Source organism: Juglans regia, chromosome 13, assembly GCF_001411555.2.
Source record: "Juglans regia cultivar Chandler chromosome 13, Walnut 2.0, whole genome shotgun sequence".
In the NCBI taxonomy this organism is placed as follows: domain Eukaryota; kingdom Viridiplantae; phylum Streptophyta; class Magnoliopsida; order Fagales; family Juglandaceae; genus Juglans; species Juglans regia.
The window spans coordinates 7859129-7880653 of NC_049913.1; the positions used below are offsets into that span (position 1 = coordinate 7859129).

General features: G+C 35.3%; 4 protein-coding genes across 4 annotated transcripts; 2 read left to right on the forward strand and 2 right to left on the reverse strand.

Annotated features, from left to right (window-relative positions):
• Nucleotides 1-2082: 2082 nt before the first annotated feature.
• On the forward strand, nt 2083-2928 carry LOC108997318. The gene has a single exon (XM_018973526.1). The coding sequence runs from the start codon at nt 2083-2085 to the stop codon at nt 2926-2928; it is 846 nt and encodes a 281-aa protein (XP_018829071.1).
• A 6254-nt stretch (nt 2929-9182) lies between these two features.
• Nucleotides 9183-11528, forward strand: LOC108997413 (pentatricopeptide repeat-containing protein At2g01510, mitochondrial-like). Its single transcript, XM_035684053.1, has one exon. The coding sequence runs from the start codon at nt 9416-9418 to the stop codon at nt 11414-11416; it is 2001 nt and encodes a 666-aa protein (XP_035539946.1). The 5' UTR covers nt 9183-9415; the 3' UTR covers nt 11417-11528.
• Nucleotides 11529-12709: 1181 nt separating this feature from the next.
• Nucleotides 12710-16006, reverse strand: LOC108997402 (calnexin homolog). Its single transcript, XM_018973651.2, has 6 exons — nt 15620-16006; nt 15439-15508; nt 13671-14800; nt 13507-13578; nt 13286-13402; nt 12710-13209 (listed from the first exon to the last, which is right to left on the reverse strand). Exons 1-6 carry the CDS (start codon nt 15728-15730, stop codon nt 13060-13062), a joined length of 1650 nt encoding a protein of 549 aa, XP_018829196.1. The 5' UTR covers nt 15731-16006; the 3' UTR covers nt 12710-13059.
• Nucleotides 16007-17097: 1091 nt separating this feature from the next.
• Nucleotides 17098-20648, reverse strand: LOC108997363 (calnexin homolog). The gene is made up of 6 exons (XM_018973581.2): nt 20351-20648; nt 20171-20240; nt 18098-19227; nt 17931-18002; nt 17683-17799; nt 17098-17600 (listed from the first exon to the last, which is right to left on the reverse strand). The coding sequence occupies exons 1-6, from the start codon at nt 20462-20464 to the stop codon at nt 17451-17453; spliced, it is 1653 nt and encodes a 550-aa protein (XP_018829126.1). The 5' UTR covers nt 20465-20648; the 3' UTR covers nt 17098-17450.
• Nucleotides 20649-21525: the final 877 nt, after the last annotated feature.

Genomic DNA, 21525 nt, shown 5'->3' on the forward strand with positions numbered 1-21525 from the left:
CCCTCAGTCCCCTCTTGCTTGAGAGCGATATTCCTGAATTATACCCACTACGATGGCTGGGCTACGCTATGACCCAATTTTTTTTTTTTTTTTTTTCGGTATCCGGAGAATACGAGACGCCTATTTTGACTAATTTTGTTCTAGAAAATATTAAATAATATTTTATTTAATTTTTAATTTTTATCTAAAATTATCTTATTATTTAAAGATGACTTATAAATTTATAATAAACTTTTTACAAATAATTCATGTCACATCATTAATATAATAAATATAATTTTTCTCTTTTTCTTATATTAATTCATGTCTCATTTTATTTTTCACTACTTCGGAAATATAATTTACTCTCAGCTTACCACTAATATCAAGCTTGTTAAAATTTAGCTTAATTGTAATTAAAAATCAACATTTTTTTAACTTATTTTAGCCACCCAAAATGAAAAATACTCCACCTCCCACTTTCTAAGTTATCTATTATAATAATGTTTTAATGTACTGATTTGATTTTTTAATTTTTAGTGAGACATGACAGAACATCTGATTCTTTAACAGAGGGAATATATATATATATATAGAAACAAAGAGAAAATATTATTGATTAACAAGTTTTTTGGGATGCTAACGATTTAAATTTAAGTGCCTACAGACGGACACAAATCCTTGTCGTACGCAACCTTAATTCTGTGAAGTGTGGTTGATACGGAAAGGTCCTATATTCTTTATTTGTAATTCTTTATTTTAGTTTTAACTTACTAAAATAGGATGGGAATTAGTGTGCAATTAATATGATTACTTTGGTCGATAATCATATAAGTACAAACCCCATCACATAAGTCATGAAAAAAAATCATTTCGGCATAATCCACAGCTTTTAAAATAGAGATATAGAGTTCAAAACTCCCATCTCTAACTAAAAAAAAAAAAAAACATTGACATGTTCATCTCTTTAATCATTAAAATTATTATTTATAATACAAAAAAATATAATTTTTCTAATAATGCAACGAATAAAATTCACAATAATCATCATTTTTTAAAATTTTTCTAATGGCCATTGGGAAAAAAAAAAAAAAAAATTGAAAAGACGAAGAGGGAGAGATAGTGGGGGTTGCATTCATTGGGAATGGAATGGGGTTGTCACCCTGTCCATAGACCATGCAGCACATGAAGAGGGCCAAGACTCAAGAGTATGAGAGAAAAGAGATATTCTTTTGTTCGTACACAAAGCATAGAAATCCATTTCTAACTCTTATTAATTATTTAATTAATAAAAATCAAATACGGATATACCAATTTATTATAGTTAGAATATGCCTCGTCGTTGATACTTTCTCACAAGTCTCAAGGTTGAACGACGATTTTATTTTGTCGTTTAATTTGGATAAAGTAATTATTTAATTCTACCTAATGTATTCAATTTCAACATGTCTATGCTATATATATAATATAATTATAAAACATATATATATATATAAATAAATGAGTCAATGACGCCAACTCCAACGGTGGGATTAAAAAGAAACGAAACGACAACAAAAAGCGAGAGGGATCTGATTCAAAATTCTATTTTGGCCTGCCTGCCTGCCTCAATTGGCGTCGGAGAAAAAGGATGAGAGAGAAGTCTGAGTCAAACTTTTTCTAAATATACAAAAACCGAAGCAAATATGCAGAGTGCTGTGAGTTACGTGCCAAAAGCTTTGCCCGTGTCTCACGCCTCTCCTCTCAGTCATCTCTTTGCTAAAATCCAAGCTCTCCTTTCTACTCTCGCTCTCTCCCTTGCAATATATATTTCATTCGCTCATATAATCCCTATATATATATATATATATATGTAATAACCCAAACTCACCTGCTCCTTCCTATTGATCATCTTCTTCCAATCAAAATCTTATCTCGGAAACCCTTTTCTGGCTTTTGCACTTTCTGCAGAGTTTCACTTTCTGCACAGTTTTTAACTGAACAACCAAAACCAAAACCAAGACCAAGACCTAGCTGTTGCCGTGAAGCTAACTTGCGAGGAGGCTATCTCACCTGTGTGCCTTAGAGCCCTTTTCCTGGTTTGTTTCTTTGGATTATGAGCTAATGGGTATCACCAAATACTTCAATCTTCAGATGATTCCATGGTGTTTACGCTTAATGGGAAGGCATGCCTCCTGCGTGCACTTCCGCACGGATCACGATCTAGCACCTGCAGTCCGGAACATAAAGCTGATCAAATCTGACGGCCTCGTCAAGATCTATCACCGTCCTATCAACGTCTCAGAGCTCATGGTAGAGTTCCCAAAGCATCTGGTTTGCCACTCCGATTCGTTTTACATTGGCCAGAAGATTCCAGCTCTTTCCGAGAACGACCAGCTTCAGCTTGGACACAAGTATTTTCTACTTCCCAAGCATTTCTTTCAGTCTGTCCTGTCATTCGTGACCATAGCCTCATTTGCATCCTCTCTACCCGAATCATCATCCCCGCTTTCGTCGTCGTCGTCGTCTTCGCCGGTCGCGAAAGACACGAGAAATGCGTTTGTAAAGAAAGCAGCCACTTGTCAACCTTTTGATTTGCAGAAAACCCCATCTGGGTGTCTAAGAATACGCGTCTCGGATGAGTTCATATCGCAGTTGTTGGAAGAAGGGAATAACGGAGAGGATGAAAAGAATCATGAGAGCTCAAGTAAATCTAAGAGTATAGTATGCACTACGCCTCAGTTGCAGAAGGAGTACGCACAGCTTGTTGGGTCACGTCGATGGGAACCGAAGCTTGAACCGATAAGGGAGAAAGAGAAGAGAAAACTCTCTTCATTTGGGATGAAGAGAAGGAAGAAATCTCAATCGAAAGGACCTCAAAAGACTGTCAGATCAGAACACCACCTTCATGTAACTTGTAGTACCAAGCCTCCTTCAAAAGCCAAGATCAAGATTAAATCGAGAAAATAATATCTTTAAAGAACGGGCCTTCTGATCTCTCTCTCTCTCGCTCTCTCCTCTTTTTTTTTTTTTTTTTTTCGGTTTTTATCTATATGGAACATGAATATTTTGTAAAATTTGATTACGGTTAGCTAGATAGATGCAAGAACTCATTTGAATGCTCTTGATCAGTTGCAGTTTCTTTTTCATTGCACTTCTATTTTCCCTTAAATATTAAATATTTCGAGGACCATCAATTGATAATTCTTCCGATCCCAAGAACGCCTGAGTTTGGAAGAAACATCTTGCTGTTCTTGATGAGACCTGAACGAAGGATTCCATTGTTAATTAATTGATCGTTCGTCAGAAGTTTTAGGTTTGATTTGGTCCTTTATATATCTCATCTTCGTCCAGTTTTTCAAGCGACATTCCAATAATTAGCAATATCATATGCTAGCAATACACCACAATCACTCACCATGTGAACAACTCAAATCTCATTCTTACAAGCATAAAAAAATTACCTTCTCCAGGCACATTTTAAAGTCCTATTCCTGATATTAAAAATAGTTTTACCACATGAATATACATTTCTCTCCAAATTTGATAAGCTGATGTTATGGAGATTTCAAATTTGATAAGTAAAAGAGAAATGCTTTAGATACTAACAGAGACTAGAGATTGCATACCTGAAGAATCAAAACATATTTTAGAATATTATGCGTGACAATCGAATTAATAAGATTAGTCTTGCTACTTATAATATAGCTATGACAAGAGGCGAGGATGAGAGATCCCAACAAAAACTCTATTACATGAATTACAGTGCATACTGCATACAAGTAGAGTAAATAAAAGATGAATGAGTTTTACTATATACAAGCAAATTTGTATTAATACTGTTGTCTTCATATTCTAAATTCAAATTAGTACTATTTTCAATAAAGTCTACTTTCTAACAATCATATTGAATGAATGCGCATATTAATGCACAAAATCGCTTACAACTATATTTTTTCAAGATGAATGTACTCTTTTAGGAGAGCGTGGAGTTTTGCATCGATATATAACATAATGGAGTTTAGATTTTTTATGACTTTTTATTATAAGAGTTGTCATATTTGACCACATAATCGTGAAGACAATTGACTTTTCCAATAGCCAATTCAAGACAAAATGTAATCACTACAATCACCATGGCTTACGGTTATGAAACTACAATCCCACTCTCGGATGTTATAAGAACCATCACTTTGTGCGACTCCCTCTTACCAAAAAATGGTAGGAAATATTTATTTGTTTCTAGTGCCTATTTATATATATATATATATATAATATTGAACTAATTAAAAAATAGTGTTTGTCAGAATTTCGTAACCCTCAGAGCATCCTCATTAACTTGGTCAAATGAGAAGATTGACTAAAATTTACATAATTAATGTTAAAAACATCTCACATTGAATTGGACAAATCTAAAATAATTTAGACTTTTGCTACAGTAGTTGACCAAAGATGAAGAATTACAATTGATTCACCAAATATTAAAATACTAATTTCTCACTCCAAGCAAATATTAAAATATTAGTTCCTCATTCTAAGCAAAAATACTATTTGATTTGTTTAAATAGAAATTTAGATGAGTTTAATCAAATACTTTTTGTTATTAGCATTAAATGACTTTTGAAAATATGATTTTTTAATATTAATTTAATTAAAATATAATATTATTAACATTTAATTGGTAGAGTTAGAAAATGTGATAAAAAATATAAAAATAAATTAAATAAAAAAATTATTAAATTAACTTTATTTTATTATTATATAAAGAGTGAATGGATAATTTAATGTGAGGATTGAATTTAAATAGAATAGGTAAATGTAAAAAAATATGATATTGACTAAATTTTGAAGATAGTTGTTTGGATTTAGAGATGAGTTGAGATGGTTTGTGTGAAAATTTAAAAAATTTATAATGATAAAAGATGAGATGAATTTTAAATGCAAACGAGGACGGCGACGAAGATGCTCTTTTTCATGTATGTATTTCTTGCATAGGAAAAAAAAAATAATGAATATTAATGTTAAAAAGATCGGGTGCTTGCATTTGTTTTACCCTTGGAAGTAGGGTTGGCAAATAGAGTGGGACTGTGGGGGGAGCAGATGAGGAGGCAGTGGTAGGCACAGCAAGATGTGAGGCGAGGAGGACAAAATGACAAAGTAACAGTCAAACAAAGTCATCTTCAACAATAGTACCAACCTTCACAACTACTACATATTCAAACCCCTACTCATATAATGCGTGCGTGCGTGCGTGCGTGCGCGCGCTCGTCCTCTATATATGTATGTGTGTATATATTCAACGAAAGGGAATTCATACAAATTCTGTCACTGGCAGTACGTGTACCAAACCTTGCAAGTGGCGGCCTAAGCTTGATCAGGCTGCCTTCAGCCTCCTCTCACCTCTGTTATATATTATATGGTCAATCAGATACGTTGTGCCCAATATATTATTATCATATGTCATTATCGCAAAAGGTTAGGTCGTGATTGTCTTCAAAATCTCTCTCTCGCTCTCTCTGTCTCTCTCTCTCTATATATATATATAATCTGGTCATTACAATATCAATTAATTGATTTTTCTGCTTAATGACGTCAATAATTGATTAATGGCTTCTAGAATGACAGTGGCACCCATATACTTTATTTCTCAAAAGACTTAGGGACTATTTTGGCAAATTAAGCTAATAATTCTTTGACTAATGTTAGAGAAAAATCATTATAACAGTGCATACTTTGCACTCATTACGTGATTATTTCTAGTTGATTATTCTCAACACTCACTTGGAGAAATGTGAGGTCTAGATGATGCCACATCATGTGTGCAAAATAGATACTTCCAATAATAACTTCTATCTATATTTATTCTAATTCTTTTACTTGTCGTTATCAATTGCCATGTGTGTGGGTACATGCATGATGCTACTCGTGCATTGTTATTTAAGGCTCCGTTTGATAGATAGTAAAGTATTTTATCTCATATCATTTTAATTTATTTTATTATTATAATTTTCTTAAATTTTTATATAAAATATAATAATTTTTTTAATTTTTTTTAAATTTCAAAATAGTAATAATATTCAAAATATATTTTTAAAAAATATTTTATTCAACTTTTAACTTTTATTTAAAATTATTTCATCTCATCTTACTATCCAAATGAACTTTAAGATTCGAGTCTCCGGACTCAGATGATCTAGACTAGAAATAAATGATGTATCTAATTAAGTACTTGTGGAAATTAGTTTTTCACTATATTTTCTACAATGTTTTTAATCATAATACAAACCTTTTTCGAGGTATTTAATTAGGAGAAAATATATAAAATTGAGCAAGTTTTTCGAAGGCTTTGCCTCCTCACCCTACCGTCACAAAGCCGGTTGTCCATCCCTCATATGTTATGGCGACAAAATCTGGCATGCACACACATGGTGTGGGACATGCCAGCTCATGATATATAGTATGTATTAGATTTTTCAAACTCAATTTCAAAAATTTATGAAAATATTAATCACAAAATCATTCCTCTCTACAAGCTTTTCTTACTCAACGAGAAAGAAAAATCCAAATGAGAGAGAGAGAGAGAATGGCATGCGATGGTGAACTAAAAATCAGAAGAAATAGTATACAAAGAATGAGATTAAAGCGTAGTTTGGATAGTGAGTTGAAATTAAATAAATTAAGATTAAAGTTTAAAATTGAATAAAATATTATTAAAATATTATTTTTTAATATTATTATTATTTAAAAATTTAAAAAAATTAAATTATTTATTATATTTTATATAAAAATTTAATAAAATTATAATAATAAAATATAATGAGATAAACTATTCAAACAGATATTAAGAATTTATATCCTAAATAATTAGATGAGTTGATGAATGTCAAAGCTAGGCAGGGCTACTAGAAATTGAACGCTGACCGTACGTGTCTCGGCCTTTTGAGGAATAGGAATTTGCAAAATTGGTGTACGTTGACCAATGACCACTTTGCCAAACTATCATAGGAATTTGCATTCAATATGATGCAAATTGAATGCATCATATTAATTCATACTTTTCTGGTCTCATATGTATCACTGTGGATAATTAACAACTCAATTTTGCTTTCAAAGAGGCCATAAAGTCCTCATCCGACCAAATGTTTTGTTAGAAAATCCATGTGTTTCATATTTATTTTGAGATCATGATTCATGAATATTTTTTTTTTCCTGTATGCATTTCAAGAGGAATGTTAGTTCAAGATTATCTGTTCGGGTACTTATAAAAAGTAACCGATACAGTATCGGTTATTCAAATTTTAAAATTATTATATACCATTCGGTTATAAAATATGTTTAAAACCGAACTGATTACACCCTACGTTCGTTATGCTATTCCTATCTCTAAAAATATGACATATTTAAAAGGATATTAAAGTCGTGGAAAGTGAAAACTCGGTGCCAAAACTCATAAAATTGCCACAACGTTTGTTTTCCTTGCTGGAACCAAGCACTAATAAATTAGAATCAGTCTCAACTTTATTAATTATCTTACCAGAAGGAGGGAACATCCAACAAACCATCAACGGTTTCCATACTTTTCCTTACTCTTTTATTGCAGCCTTTGAGATGTGTAGCGATGACAAATTTGAATGAGGCCTCGATAAATTCCAAGCAGATATGGAGTTGAAGTCTCTATCATTTGAATGCTTGCTTCCTCAGTAGATTTGGAGTTGAAGTTTCCATCATTTGAATGCTTTCAAACCCTAACATCCAAACCTTTCTTGAGGTTTATATTGTAACTTACTACTTTCTATATTAAAGATGGATTATTCAATAAGCACAACTTATCCATCTTCCATCCTACTTTTGAAGAAAAATCTTTCAACTCAGAGAGCCATTTACCATCCAATTGTCAAACCAAAGTTTATGAAGCCATTTCGAATCAGCCATTGACTTTCAACTTGTATAATATGATCAGTTTGAATATCGACTTCCAAATATGCAAATGATAGGGCTTAGTAACAACATCTTTCAATGATGATACATTGGACTAGGGGTGGGTAGCGGGGCCCCCTCCCCATCCGTCCTGCCGGGGGTAGGGTGCAGGAAATGGATGACCCCGCCCCTGCATATGCGAGTATCACCCCTACATTAGACAAATACATTTATCTCATAAAAATAATCCTTTGGTGAATTTGAAATCCAAAAGATTTTAAGCTAGTTTGCATTGCAAACTTTGAGCGATTTCAAATCCCCATACTTAATTTTATTTTTTTGGTGAGCAATTATATTAAATTAACTAAAATTAAAAGTACTATAAGAAGGGAAAAATACCTTAAAACAAACGTTATAACATATGAAAAAGAAAAATAAACTAATTTTTTGTGTTGGAGGATCTACAGCAATAGAATGACCACCCTCAAATTACGAAGCTTTCTATATAAAAATGTATGCGTTAATAAAAATACAAAAGGAAAACTAAAATGGAAATTTATATATAAATATATATATATATCATTTTTTTTTTCACAAAGTGATAGGCTAACAACTTATTTACAACTTATAGACAACTTTAAATATAATAATATTTTTTATTATATTTAAACACATCAAATCATAAGTAAAAGTCAAAATCAAATTTAAAATAATATTATTTTATTACATAATTGTATACAAATTGATATTTAGTAGTAACTTTATCATTTTTTATTTTTATATAGTTATGTTTTAATTGAGAGACATTTCTATCAAATAATTTATAAAATTAACGTTATTTTATAGAAATATCTTTAATTTAAAATAAGATTATATAAAAAATGGTAAAAAAAATTGTAGTATATGGGTCTAGGGGTTGGATTATTAAGGAATAATTCTAGTTAACATTCCACACACTATACATTACATTTTTTATAATATTATTTTTTTTCTCATAATAAATATATAATATGAATAAATATAGATAAAAACTATTATTGAGAGTATCTATTTTACATACATGATGTGACATCATCTAAACCACACATCTCTCAAAGTGAGTGTTGAAAACAATCAACTAAAAGTAGCCACGCAGTGAGTGCAAAGTGTGTACTGCTATTATGGCTTCTGTCTAGTATTACCCATATAATATATAGATGATAAATAGAATATCTCAATTAATTCGATAACAATAAAATAAATAAATAAAATAAAATAAAATTTTAAAATACGTAAAGTTTTTGGCGTGGGACGATGAGTCCAAAGCAAAGGACTGGTTGGCATTGCCAGCCAGAGATGCCTGCTGTGTCGAAAGCTTTTGTCATTTCTTTAATCGTTTGCACGCTCGAAATCGAAACGGCGATTCGGGAGTGTTAACTGCGTGTAATGCCATCAATATGCTATTCATGTGCCCACGCCTTTCTTTAATCTCCTCCTCCTCCTCCATCTTCAGATAAGCAACGAAAAGTCAAAACAATATCACACACACCGAGAGCTGAAAATGCACGTCTTTCCATCCGCACACACCCAGTTTCAGCGTTGTTATTTCATGTACCAGAAGCACCCACTTAACGTTACCCAATGCCAGCATTCCCGTAATATTCGTAACAACCCCAAAGTGGCCGATGAAATTCCATTGGACCACCGGGTGTTCGATGAAATGCCTGTTTCAGACAAAGACACGTTTACTTGGAACAGTATTATCCAAACTCACCTTGCTAGTGGAGATCTCGACCTTGTTATTTCAACATACCGACAAATGCTGCTTCGGGGTACTGTTCGTCCTGACAGGCGCACTCTCCCTCGCGTCTTGACTGCTTCTCGCCGTCGTGGTGATATATTTATCGGCAAACAGCTTCATGGGCACGCTTTCAAGCTTGGGTTCTCTTCCGACCACTATGTGGTTAGTGCTTTGATCCAAATGTATGGCTCTCTTGATAGCGTTGATACTGCCAGGTGGCTTTTTGACAAGTCCCCACATAGGAATTCTGTTTCTTGGACTGTACTAGCCAGATTGTACATCATGGAAAACAAACCTGGTTTGGCTATTGATACGTTTAATCAAATGGTTGAGTCAGGGGCTGAGATAGATTCAGTGGCATTGGCAACCGCAGTTGGTGCCTGTGGCATGTTTCAATCACTGCAACAAGGCAGGAAGCTCCACCAGATTGCTAGGAAATGTGGATTAGAGTTTAATATGGTGGTCAGCAATGCCCTCTTGAAAATGTATATCGATTGTGGAAGTCTGAAAGCTTCTCAGGAAATTTTTGATCAAATGCCATCAAAAGATGTCATTTCATGGACAGCAATTATTAATGGATGTGTAAAGAAGGGAGAATTCAATGACGGTCTTAAGTTGTTTCGGCAGATGATTATGGATGGTTTTAAACCTGATCCTTTCACATTTTCTAGCATTCTTCCAGCCTGTGCAAGGATGACTGCACACAAGCATGGCAGAGAAATTCATGGCTACCTGCTTAGAAACGGTATTGACTTGAATCTCGTGGTCCAGAATGCTGTTATGGATATGTATGTGAAATCAGGATTCATTGAATATGCTTCAAGGATTTTCAGAGGGATGAAGTGTAAAGATGTGGTTTCATGGACTGTGATGATATTGGGATATAGTTTACATGGACAAGGGCAACACGGAGTTCATTTGTTCCGCATGATAGAGACTAACTCGAGCACACAAACAGATGAAGTCACATATGCTGCCGTCCTCCATGCTTGTCGCACTGCATGTATGGTTGAACAAGGAAAGTTTTACTTCAGTTGCATTAAGGCTTCTAAAGCCAAAAACTCTTCTTTAATGGTTGCTCTTCTAGCTCGTGCCGGACTCTTTGATGAGGCAAGGGTCTTTATTGAGGAACATAAGCTTGAAAGGCATGCCGAAGTGCTGAGAGCACTGCTAGATGGATTGAGAAATCACCAACAACCAGTACCGGGTAAGCGTGTCATCGAGCAACTCTGCGAGTTGGAACCTCTTAATGCAGACAACTATGTGTTGCTCTCTAACTGGTATGCTAACAGCGCAAGATGGGACATGGTTGATAAGTTGAGGCAAACAATAAGAGACATGGGTTTGAAGCCGAAGAAAGCATATAGTTGGATAGAGTTCCAAAATAAAGTTCACGCCTTTGGGACGGGGGATGTATCCCACCCAAGATCAGAGAGAATATTTTCGGAATTACAGCGTTTAGTAAAGAAAATGGAAGATGAAGGATATCAACCTAATCCAGATTTTAGCTTCCATGATGTGGAGGAAGAACGGGAGTGCATTCAAATTGGGCATAGTGAAATGTTGGCAGTATCTTTTGGGCTCATCAGCACACAACCCGGTATAACAATTCGTGTAAGTAAAAACCTCCGTGTGTGTCGCAATTGCCATGATTCTGCAAAGATGATATCCAAGATAGTAGGACGAGAAATCATAGTCAAGGACCCAAATTGTTTCCACCATTTTAGGGAAGGATTTTGTTCGTGTGGAGATTTTTGGTGACATTTTATATATATATATATATATATATTCATCTGATGTTTGGTGATTCAGCTACTCAGATCTTGATTAGGAAGTTTGGATCAAGGAATTTGCAGAGATCGTTGAGACATCCATGGAATTGCATTATATGAATTCCTTAGAGCATTCTATTGGATTAGCTAAAAGTTAAATCCAATGAGAATTTAGCTATTAGGTCAATAAATTGCTCACATTGAATTAGTTATATTCCAAATATTTAGAATATAGCTACAGTAATATCCAAACTAATTTCTAAATTTGGAACACACTATTCATTCATCAAATCCTTTTTATATTATTTCTTTCTCTCTCCTTTTAATATTAATTATTTCTCTCTCCATTTTAAATCACAATTAAAAAAATATAATTAGAATACAATTACAAATTAATATATAATATTATGAATAGTAAAATATGATAAAATAAAATAAATTTATAATTAAAAAAATTAAAAAAATTTCAAAATTATTAATTACTCATTACTATATAATGAATAAATGGATAATTCAATTTGGAGATTTGATGTGAATAGTTAAAATTAAATTCATCTTATATTATTTTATTGTCATATAATGAAAAAATAACTATTCCAATATAGAGATTTATATAAATGGAATAGTTAAAAGTTAAATTCATCTTACACTCATAAAAAATGTACTTTAATTTAGCTATTCCAATGAGAGTGCTCTAATATTAAACCCAACTCGATGTTGAGGCAAAGCCAAGAGGAGAGGAGCTCTATGAGGTTGACCATGCTGCCTCCACAAGGGTAACTAGAGAAGATACAACAGGCATCACACTGTCATAATGGAAGACAGCTCTGGTCTGGCCTGGCCTAATATATTAAAATAATAACAAAAATAATAAATAATAAAAAGTTTCTGATGTTGAGAATTAGGTACTTAAGAGCCTGATTTTACCAGATGACATGAATCGATCCGTCGCTGCAATAGGTCAGTTCCCTTGAACCCCACTGCGGGGCAGTGGCCTCTGAACTGTCCTTGAAGAACTCCATGGACATCTTTTTTCCAAGAGCCTAGGCCCTAGAGGCATCTTTGAATTACAGAATTTGGTTACTCACGTGTAAAAAAAACTCCTCCGATTTTGTTGACAAGCTTGAATAAAACGCGTCTAATGCAACAGATTGACAATGAACAAAAAAGGACAAGAATGTCGATTTCTACTCTCGAAAAACACGCACAGATCAGTTATATTCAGCATGCCAATCCAAATTCAGCATTCTTAGTGAAAAACAGGAGCTAATGACAGGGGGAATGATAAAACCAAATGGCAATTGACTGAAGAAAAATACAGAAAAAGAAGCAAGTCACATCAAACAACAGGAACAACAAACAAAACTACTGGAGTTTAACCATCTATAACGACGTGAGTGCTCTAAACGAATAAGAAAAGAAAATCAGAAAATATCCAGTCACGCAACTTCCATGTCCTCAATTTGGGAATTAATGAAACGAAATGGACAGGAACAACAATAAAACTACTAGAGTTTAACCCATCTATAACGATGCAAGTGCTCTAAAACTGAAAAAAAAATCCAGTCACTCAGCTCCCATGACCTCAAAATTGTAGATGTAACAACCCAAGGCAATTCTTATATGCCTAGTTCACTGATCCCGTCTGGTACCAGTCCTCTTACGAGGTGGAGCAGCAGCAGCATCATCTTCCTTCTCATCCTCATTTTCCTTCTCTCCATGGCTTTCTTGATTGTCGGAAGTCTCTGCAGATGCATCAGTGTTTGTTTCACTGGCTTTGACCTGCAAGGCAAAAAGAAAAGCCATATAAATACCTATTCAGAGAGATGTAAGTAGGTTGTAATGCATAATCACGTACCACTGGCTTTTTGCCGCCAAAGAGGATTCTGAAGAGAACTGTCAAAATAACAATCACAACTGAAACAATAACACCGATGGTTATATTGGGTTGCTTTTCTCCCTTTTCAATAAGATCCTGCCAAAAATAAACATATAAACCCCATTAAAGAAACTCCCAAGGAAAGCAAAGACAAGCTCTTAAATGACATTGTACAAACAATGACAACTTCCTTAACTTACAATGATCTTGGGTTTGTATGCATCCAAGAAAGGAATGTCCCCAATCTTGTAAAGAATGTCAAAAACCATTTTCTGCAAGTAATGATCCGAGAAATTCGTCAAGGCATGAAAATCAATAAATCATCAAAATGCAAAGTCAAACATAGAGGAGAATAGGAAAATACCTGGAAGTCAGAGAGGCCATCCGAAAGACCGGCAGCTGCTTCTTCAGCCTTTTGTTTCTCTTTCTCATCTTCAAACTTTGGTTTCCATGCTGTTAGCCTGTATGATTCTGCAGACTTCTCATCACCCGCAATGAGAATATTGTCAAACAAAATGCCATCCTGCATTGTCCAGATCTCAATGCCAATGGCAGCAATGGGCTCAAAATCAGGTTTCTCGAGCTCAAAGTAATCTGGGTTTGGGATTTCTTGAGGTTTCCATATGCCCTTATAATTAGGGTTGTCAATTAGAGGAGCATGCCATTTCCCTTTATAAGCGGGATTCCTCTTCATTGGCCTCTTCCACACACCACACCCAGGTGCAACCTCACACTTTGGGTTATCAATTTTTGGTGCCTCCCATTCACCATCTTCCTCGTCGTCCCAATCTTCTGGCTTTGCAGCATCAGGATCGTCGATCTCCTCTGGCTCATCGTCCAGCCATCCTTCAGGTTTCACAGCCTCCTCATCTTCGATTTCCATGGGTGCATCCTCATCCCAATCATCTGGCTTCACTGCTTCTGGATCTGGAATTTTAGCCCGCTCATCCCAGTCCTCCGGCTTCTTATCATCTGGGTCAGGAATTGTCTTGGCCGGAACTAGTGGCGGCTCAAAATCATCACCAGAGAGGAAATTTCCCTTCTTCTTCTCCTCCCCATCTATTAAAATACTAACTTCATTATCCGGTCTCAATATAGCACTGTAGACGTGGGACAGTTTGTCTGAGGGCACAGAAGGGGGGTACTTTAGATGGTGCTCGACATAATCCCCACTCTTGGGGTTCTTGTGCTTAAGGATGAAGTGCACCTTGTTTGTTGAGCCACATTTATCAGGTCCAAACATTATGGAGTATGGAGAGGAGTTATCAAACTCCTTGGGTTGCCATCCTGCCTCTTGGGGTCGAAGGTACTTCAAGTACGCACCGCCACATTCTAGCCCCTCTTGGAGCCGGACCTCAAACTGTAGGACGATGGTTCCATCTTTGAGACTCAAAACCTGGTCTAGCTCTTTTACTATTGCATACTTCCTTGCCTTTTCACTAACCAGAAGGCCATAATCATCATGTCCCTCACTTTTTGAATGCTTCCAGACACCTAAATTGAAAAGTGTATATTCATAATAAATCACAATTTGCAGAGTTGATTAATAAAACCATAACAACCATCCGGAGGGATGCGCAACAGATATTTTTGTGTCTTTGTTTTGGGTGGGTAGGGGGGCGGTTGGCGTTATTGTTATGTTCAGACAATTGAGTATGATATAACATCAAATATCATAGGACACCATTTGCATTTACAGGTTACACCCACCACCATCAATAAAACCGCGGAAACCATCAAGATGGATCCAGAAGAAAATATCGGGGGCTCTCAACAAGAATAATCAACAGTCAAACTGATCCCATAGCGAGCAATATCAATAACTGAAACTTCTACAGACAAAGGCCACCAAAGGGAACTCAAAAGCGAAAACATATAACAAAAGCACAAAACTTTAAACATTCAAGAAAACAGGAAAAAGAGTTGGGAATATTAATCACAACAAAATGCAGAATGCAATGATTCGAGATGAAAACAAAGCGAAAAGCAAGGTAGACTAACGATCGAAGGATTTTGCTTTGTGGTGGCACGGATACCCACGAAATACCACCTCAATTAACGATTAAAATGATGAAAAAGGAAGAAAGGATCTACTTTAGAAAGAGACAAACAGTAAAAGGAGGGATGGGCACCTTCATACTCATCCTTCTGAGACACAACCCAGCGGCCCTCGAATGATTCGTCGAATGGCTCGTAGTAGATCTGTTCATTACCAAATACTCTGTTATTGTTCAATTCAAAGCTAAATCAAAGAGAATAAGAGATCTGAAAACTGTTCTAGAGGAGGAGAGGGTAATGCAACAAAAAGGTTACCACATCGGAAGCAGAAGCGCAGATCTGAAAGGCGAAGGAAGCAATCAGCAACACCGCTACGCACCGCTCAACGGCAGGTAACAGAGGGATTTTCCTCCTCAAATCCATCATAATAAGAAACCGTAACCCTAAACCAAATCCCAAAAAAACAAAAAAGGCCTTATGCGTAGTCGAGATGGCGACGACTTGTGTGGCTTTTAACGAAGTCTCTCGACTGCCTTTTGCCCCTTCGTCGGATGGAAATTACAGAGTTTGTTCCGTTCTGAACAGTTGCAATAGGTATTTTCTAGAGACAAAATTCTGCGGTAGGATTTGGATCGAGTTCCATCTAATGATACACGTTAAACGAGTGACGTGTTTGAACCCCCATTTTCCAATAGGAAATGGTATGCATCTGCCCCACACCGGTACACACTTCACATCACTTTTTTTTTTACACTCAATAGGTTGAGTGTGTGCCGATGTGGAGCAGATGCATATATTTTTCCTTTTCCAATTGAATCAAAGTTAGAGCAGTATATACATATGTATATATAAAATTATTTTTTTTTTATGTATATTTGAGATTATTATTTTATTATTATTAATTTTTTACTAAAATCAATTTTTTTTATATATTTTATAATTAGCATCTATTACATATATTTGACATTAATAATTCAAATGCAATAATTAAAAATATAATTTTTTTTATATATTATATTAAAAATATAATAAAATGAAAAATATATATATAATATATTATAATAATAAAATAAATGTGTATGGTTTGTTGTGTTGTTGAAGGAACGAGAAAATAAAAAGATTGTGAGAGAGAGAGTGGGAGGAGAGAGAAATAATTATTAAAATATGTTTTGGAAGTAAATAGTAATTATCCAAATTTAGATAAGCATTATTCATAGCTAGCTAAATATTTAGATATGCATAAGCTAATGTAGAAGATTTTAGAATCATATTATGTAAATATAATTTTATATATACATATACATAGACCAATGTGGATGTTTTTATAACTTATTACAAAGGTTGTGGTAGTGAAGTATTTTTAGATATTCTGTAAAAAATTAATGAAAAAATAATAATAAAATATTAAATAATAATGAATAATAATAATAAAATATTAAATAGTAATGAAATATATCCAAATTAGGCTAAATCATTCTCTTTTAATATAAAAAACAAATCTCTATTCCTTTAAAAAAAAACTTTATTGATCTAACATCATAAATTCTCTTATTATAAAAAAGAATCATAAATTCAAAAGAATCATAAATTCTCTTAAAAAGTTTGAAATGAGAATTTTGGGGATGTGAGAAAAGAATGATGACCCTTGTTTGGATTTATGGATCGTGATTCATAACACCACATAATGGACAACCCCCCAAAAAAAATGCCATTCCGCAAAACTGATCACAACCATCGACAGAACCAATATGGACTTGAGTGTCCAGAAGTAGCTCGGACAAAAAACATGCACATAACACTAATAAAGGTAACTGATATCAAAGCGTGGCTGGTTCGCAACATATTTTACTATTATGATAGCTCATACAGGAGTTAATACCCAACCACATCACATGGTTGAAATTCAACTTAAAAAATAAGGAGGATTTGGAGAGAGGAGGATATGGAAGAACCGGGGGGGGAGGAAATTAACCAACAGAAACAACAATCAAAACGACTAGAGTTTAACCCGTCTATGATCCAAGTGCTCTAACAGAACAAGAAATGAGAATTCAGGAAATATCACTTGAGGAATATCCAGTCCCTCAGTTCCCATGTCCTCAAAATTGTAGATGTAACAACCGATGGCAATGCTTATGTGCCTAGTTCACTGATCCCGTCTGGTACCAGGCCTCCTACGAGCAGGAGGAGCAGCGGCATCATCATCCTTCTCATCCTCATGCTCCTTCTCCTCACTGCTTTCTTGATTGTTGGAAGTCCCCACAGATGCATTTGTGTTTGTTTCACTGGCATTGACCTGCAAGTTAAAGGGAAACAGAAAACCCATATAAATACCTATTCAGAGAGTTGCTAGTATGATGTAATGCATATTAACGTACCGCTGGCTTCTTGCCGCCAAAGAGGATTCTGAAGAAAACTGTCAAAATAACCACCACAATTGAAACAATAATACCGATGGTTATATTGGGTTGCTTTTCTCCCTTTTCAATGAGATCCTGCAAGAAAAAAAAAAAAAAAAGAAGCAGCATAGAATACCCGTTAGAGAACCTCCCAGAGTCCCAAGCTAATAAGCTAAGACAAGCTATTAGATGACATTGTATAAATGATGATAACTTCCTTCGCTTACAATGATCTTGGGTTTGTATGCATCCAAGAAAGGAATGTCCCCTATCTTGTAAAGAAGGTCAAAGACCATTTTCTGCAAGTCATGATCCGAGAAATTTGTCAAGTCATGAAATATAAAAAAAATCGTCAAAATGCAAACTCAAACATATAGGAGAAATAGGAGTATACATGGAAGTCAGAGAGGCCATCCGAAAGACCGGCAACTGCTTCCTCAGCCTTTTGTTTCTCTTTCTCAGCTTCAAACTTTGGCTTCCATGCTGTTAGCCTGTATGATTCTGCAGCCTTCTCATCACCCGCAATGAGAATATTGTCAAACAAAATGCCATCCTGCATTGTCCAGATCTCAATGCCAATGGCAGCAATGGGCTCAAAATCAGGTTTCTCAAGCTCAAAGTACTCTGGGTTTGGGATTTCTTGAGGTTTCCATATGCCCTTATAATTAGGGTTATCAATTAGAGGAGCATGCCATTTCCCTTTATAAGCTGGATTCCTCTTCATTGGCTTCTTCCACACACCACACCCAGGTGCAACCTCACACTTCGGGTTATCAATTTTTGGCGTCTCCCATTCACCATCTTCCTCATCATCCCAATCTTCTGGTTTTGCAGCATCAGGATCGTCGATCTCCTCTGGCTCATCGTCCAGCCATCCTTCAGGTTTCACAGCCTCCTCATCTTCGATTTCCATGGGTGCATCCTCATCCCAATCATCTGGCTTCACTGCTTTTGGATCTGGAATTTTAGCCCGCTCATCCCAGTCCTCTGGTTTCTTATCATCTGGGTCTGGAATTGTCTTGGCTGGAATTAGAGGCGGCTCAAAATCATCACCAGAGAGGAAATTTCCCTTCTTCTTCTCCTCCCCATCTATGAAAATACTAACTTCATTATCCGGTCTCAATATTGCACTGTAGACGTGGGACAGTTTGTCTGAGGGCACAGAAGGGGGATACTTTAGATGGTGCTCGACATAATCCCCACTCTTGGGATTCTTGTGCTTAAGGATGAAGTGCACCTTGTTTGTTGAGCCACATTTGTCAGGTCCAAACATTATGGAGTATGGAGAGGAGTTATCAAATTCCTTGGGTTGCCATCCTGCCTCTTGGGGTTGAAGGTACTTCAAGTACGCACCACCACATTCTAGCCCATCTTGGAGCCGGACCTCAAACTGTAGGACAACAGTTCCATCTTTGAGACTCAAAACCTGGTCTAGCTCTTTTACTATTGCATACTTCCTAGCCTTCTCGCTAACCAGAAGGCCGTAATCATCATGTCCCTCACTTTTTGAATGCTTCCAGACACCTAGATCAAAAGGTGTATATTCATAATATTTTTTTATTGGTGAAAATTGTATATTCATAATGAAGTCACAATTTGCAACCGAATTGATTCATAAACAAACAACAACCATCAAGAGATATGTACAACAAATGTTTTTATGTTTTTTTTTTTTTGGGGCCAGGGGGGGGGGCGCTGTTTCAGAGAATTAACCATGATATAACGCCAAATATGAATGCATGCAACACCATTTGCATTTACATATAAAACCACGACAAGCATCAAGGGGGATGCAGAAAAAAATATCAGGGGCTCTCAACAAGAATCATCAGCTCAAACTGATCCTCTAGCGAACAATATGGAAGATGGTCCCAATATGTCTATGGTGGTGTATTTGGAGGGAGGGGTATGAAAGAAGCCTTGCAAATTGAGTATGGATGAGCTTAAAAATTTCTGCTTTCAATACTTTACTTCATTGGTCGATTGTCCTTGATTTCAAAGGCAGAAATTTTCATGAATTCCTTGTATCACTAAACTAGCACGCATAATGCTCTAGTATATGTCCCATATAATTGGGCTCTTGCCTATTCTTATGATCAATAAAAGTTTGTTAACCGATAAAAAAAGAAGCAGTATCTATAACTGAGACTTCCACAGCCACAGGCCACACAAAGGAACTCAAATAAAAAACACATAACAAAAGCACAAAACTTTAAACATTCAAGAAAACGGAAAAAGAAGTCCCGTATATTAATCACAACATAGCAGATGCAAGGATTCGAGAAGAAAACAAAACGAAAAGCAACGTTAAGAGTAACGATCGAAGTATTTTGCTTTGTGGTTTGGCACAGATACCCACGAAATGTCACCTCAATTAATAGATTAAGACGATGAAGACAGAAAATTTTATAAGGAAAAAGGATCTAATTTAGGAAGAGATAGAAACAGTAAACGGAGGGGTGGGCACCTTTATAGTCATCCTTCTGGGAAGCAACCCAGCGGCCCTCGAATGATTCGTCGAATGGCTCGTAATAGATCTGTTCATTACCAAATACTCAATTATTGTTCAATTCAAAGCTAAATTAAAGAGTATAAGAGATCTCAAACTGTTGTAGAGTAGGGGAGGGTAATGTAATGAAAAAGGTACCACATCGGAAGCAGAAACGCAGATCTGAAAGGCGAAGGAAGTAATCAGCAACAACGCTAAGCACTGCACAGCAGCAGGCAGATGAAGGATTTTCCGCCTCGATTCGATCATCATCAAAAACTGCAACCCTATTCCTAAACCCAAAAATTAAAAAAGACCTTCTGCGGAAGTATTACTGCAGATTAGATTGAGAGTTTGGAAGGGTGACTTCTGCGTCTTCGAGACGGCGGCGACTTGTGGGCTTTTGAGTAACTGTTTTTTGCCCCCTTCGGTCGGTGGAAATGAAATGAGCTGCCCAGTGTCACTTAAGTGAAGGGCGGGGTTATTTTAGACATTATACAGTTTGTTCTGCATTTTTTTTTTTTTTTGCCCTTTACGCAGATAAACTCAATTTGATATAATTTTAAGTGAAGTCTACTTTCAAATTCATTCATCTGAACTCAAAATTTTTTTATATATAAGACTTATAATCTTTTTTAACTCAACATCTTTTTAGACGTGAGATCTATAATATTTTTTAACTTATCATAAATATATCTAAAATCATTTTAAGATTTAAACTCATCGTAGGTGAATCTTACAAAATTCACTTCATCATCTCAATTCATTACTATTTATAAAAAGTTCAACTCACTATTATTCATAAAGAGTTCAACTCATTTCAATTTAGCTCAACATCTAAACAGAAATTGAAAGAAAAAAAAAAATCCATGACTCCAATAATATTTTCAAATATATTTTAATAGTTACGAAATAGTTTATAAATAGTAATAAAATGATTTATAATAATATATTTTATTAAATTTTAAAAAATAAGAACAAATAATAATAATTTATTTACAATTATTTTACAACTAATTTACATCTCTCAATAAAATGAAGATATGGAGTTTCCTGGATGGCGTACTAGATGGAGCAGTGCCCTATTATGCGCGAGAATACGAAAATCAAATAAAAATATTGCAGGAGAATAGTCCGCTCAATCTTTGCTTTGAGTGAGTCAGCCCACGAGTTTATGGTTACATCTGGCGAGCTGGCATACCAATCGAATGCAGTCTCGCGGAGAGCGGAATCCCTTCTAGAAATGTTTTAGCCAGCCAAGTAGCTGCTGCTAAGAAAGCAATCATCGGTTCGCTTTTCGACTAGAATCGAAGCAGTGGTTAAATTATCCGTTG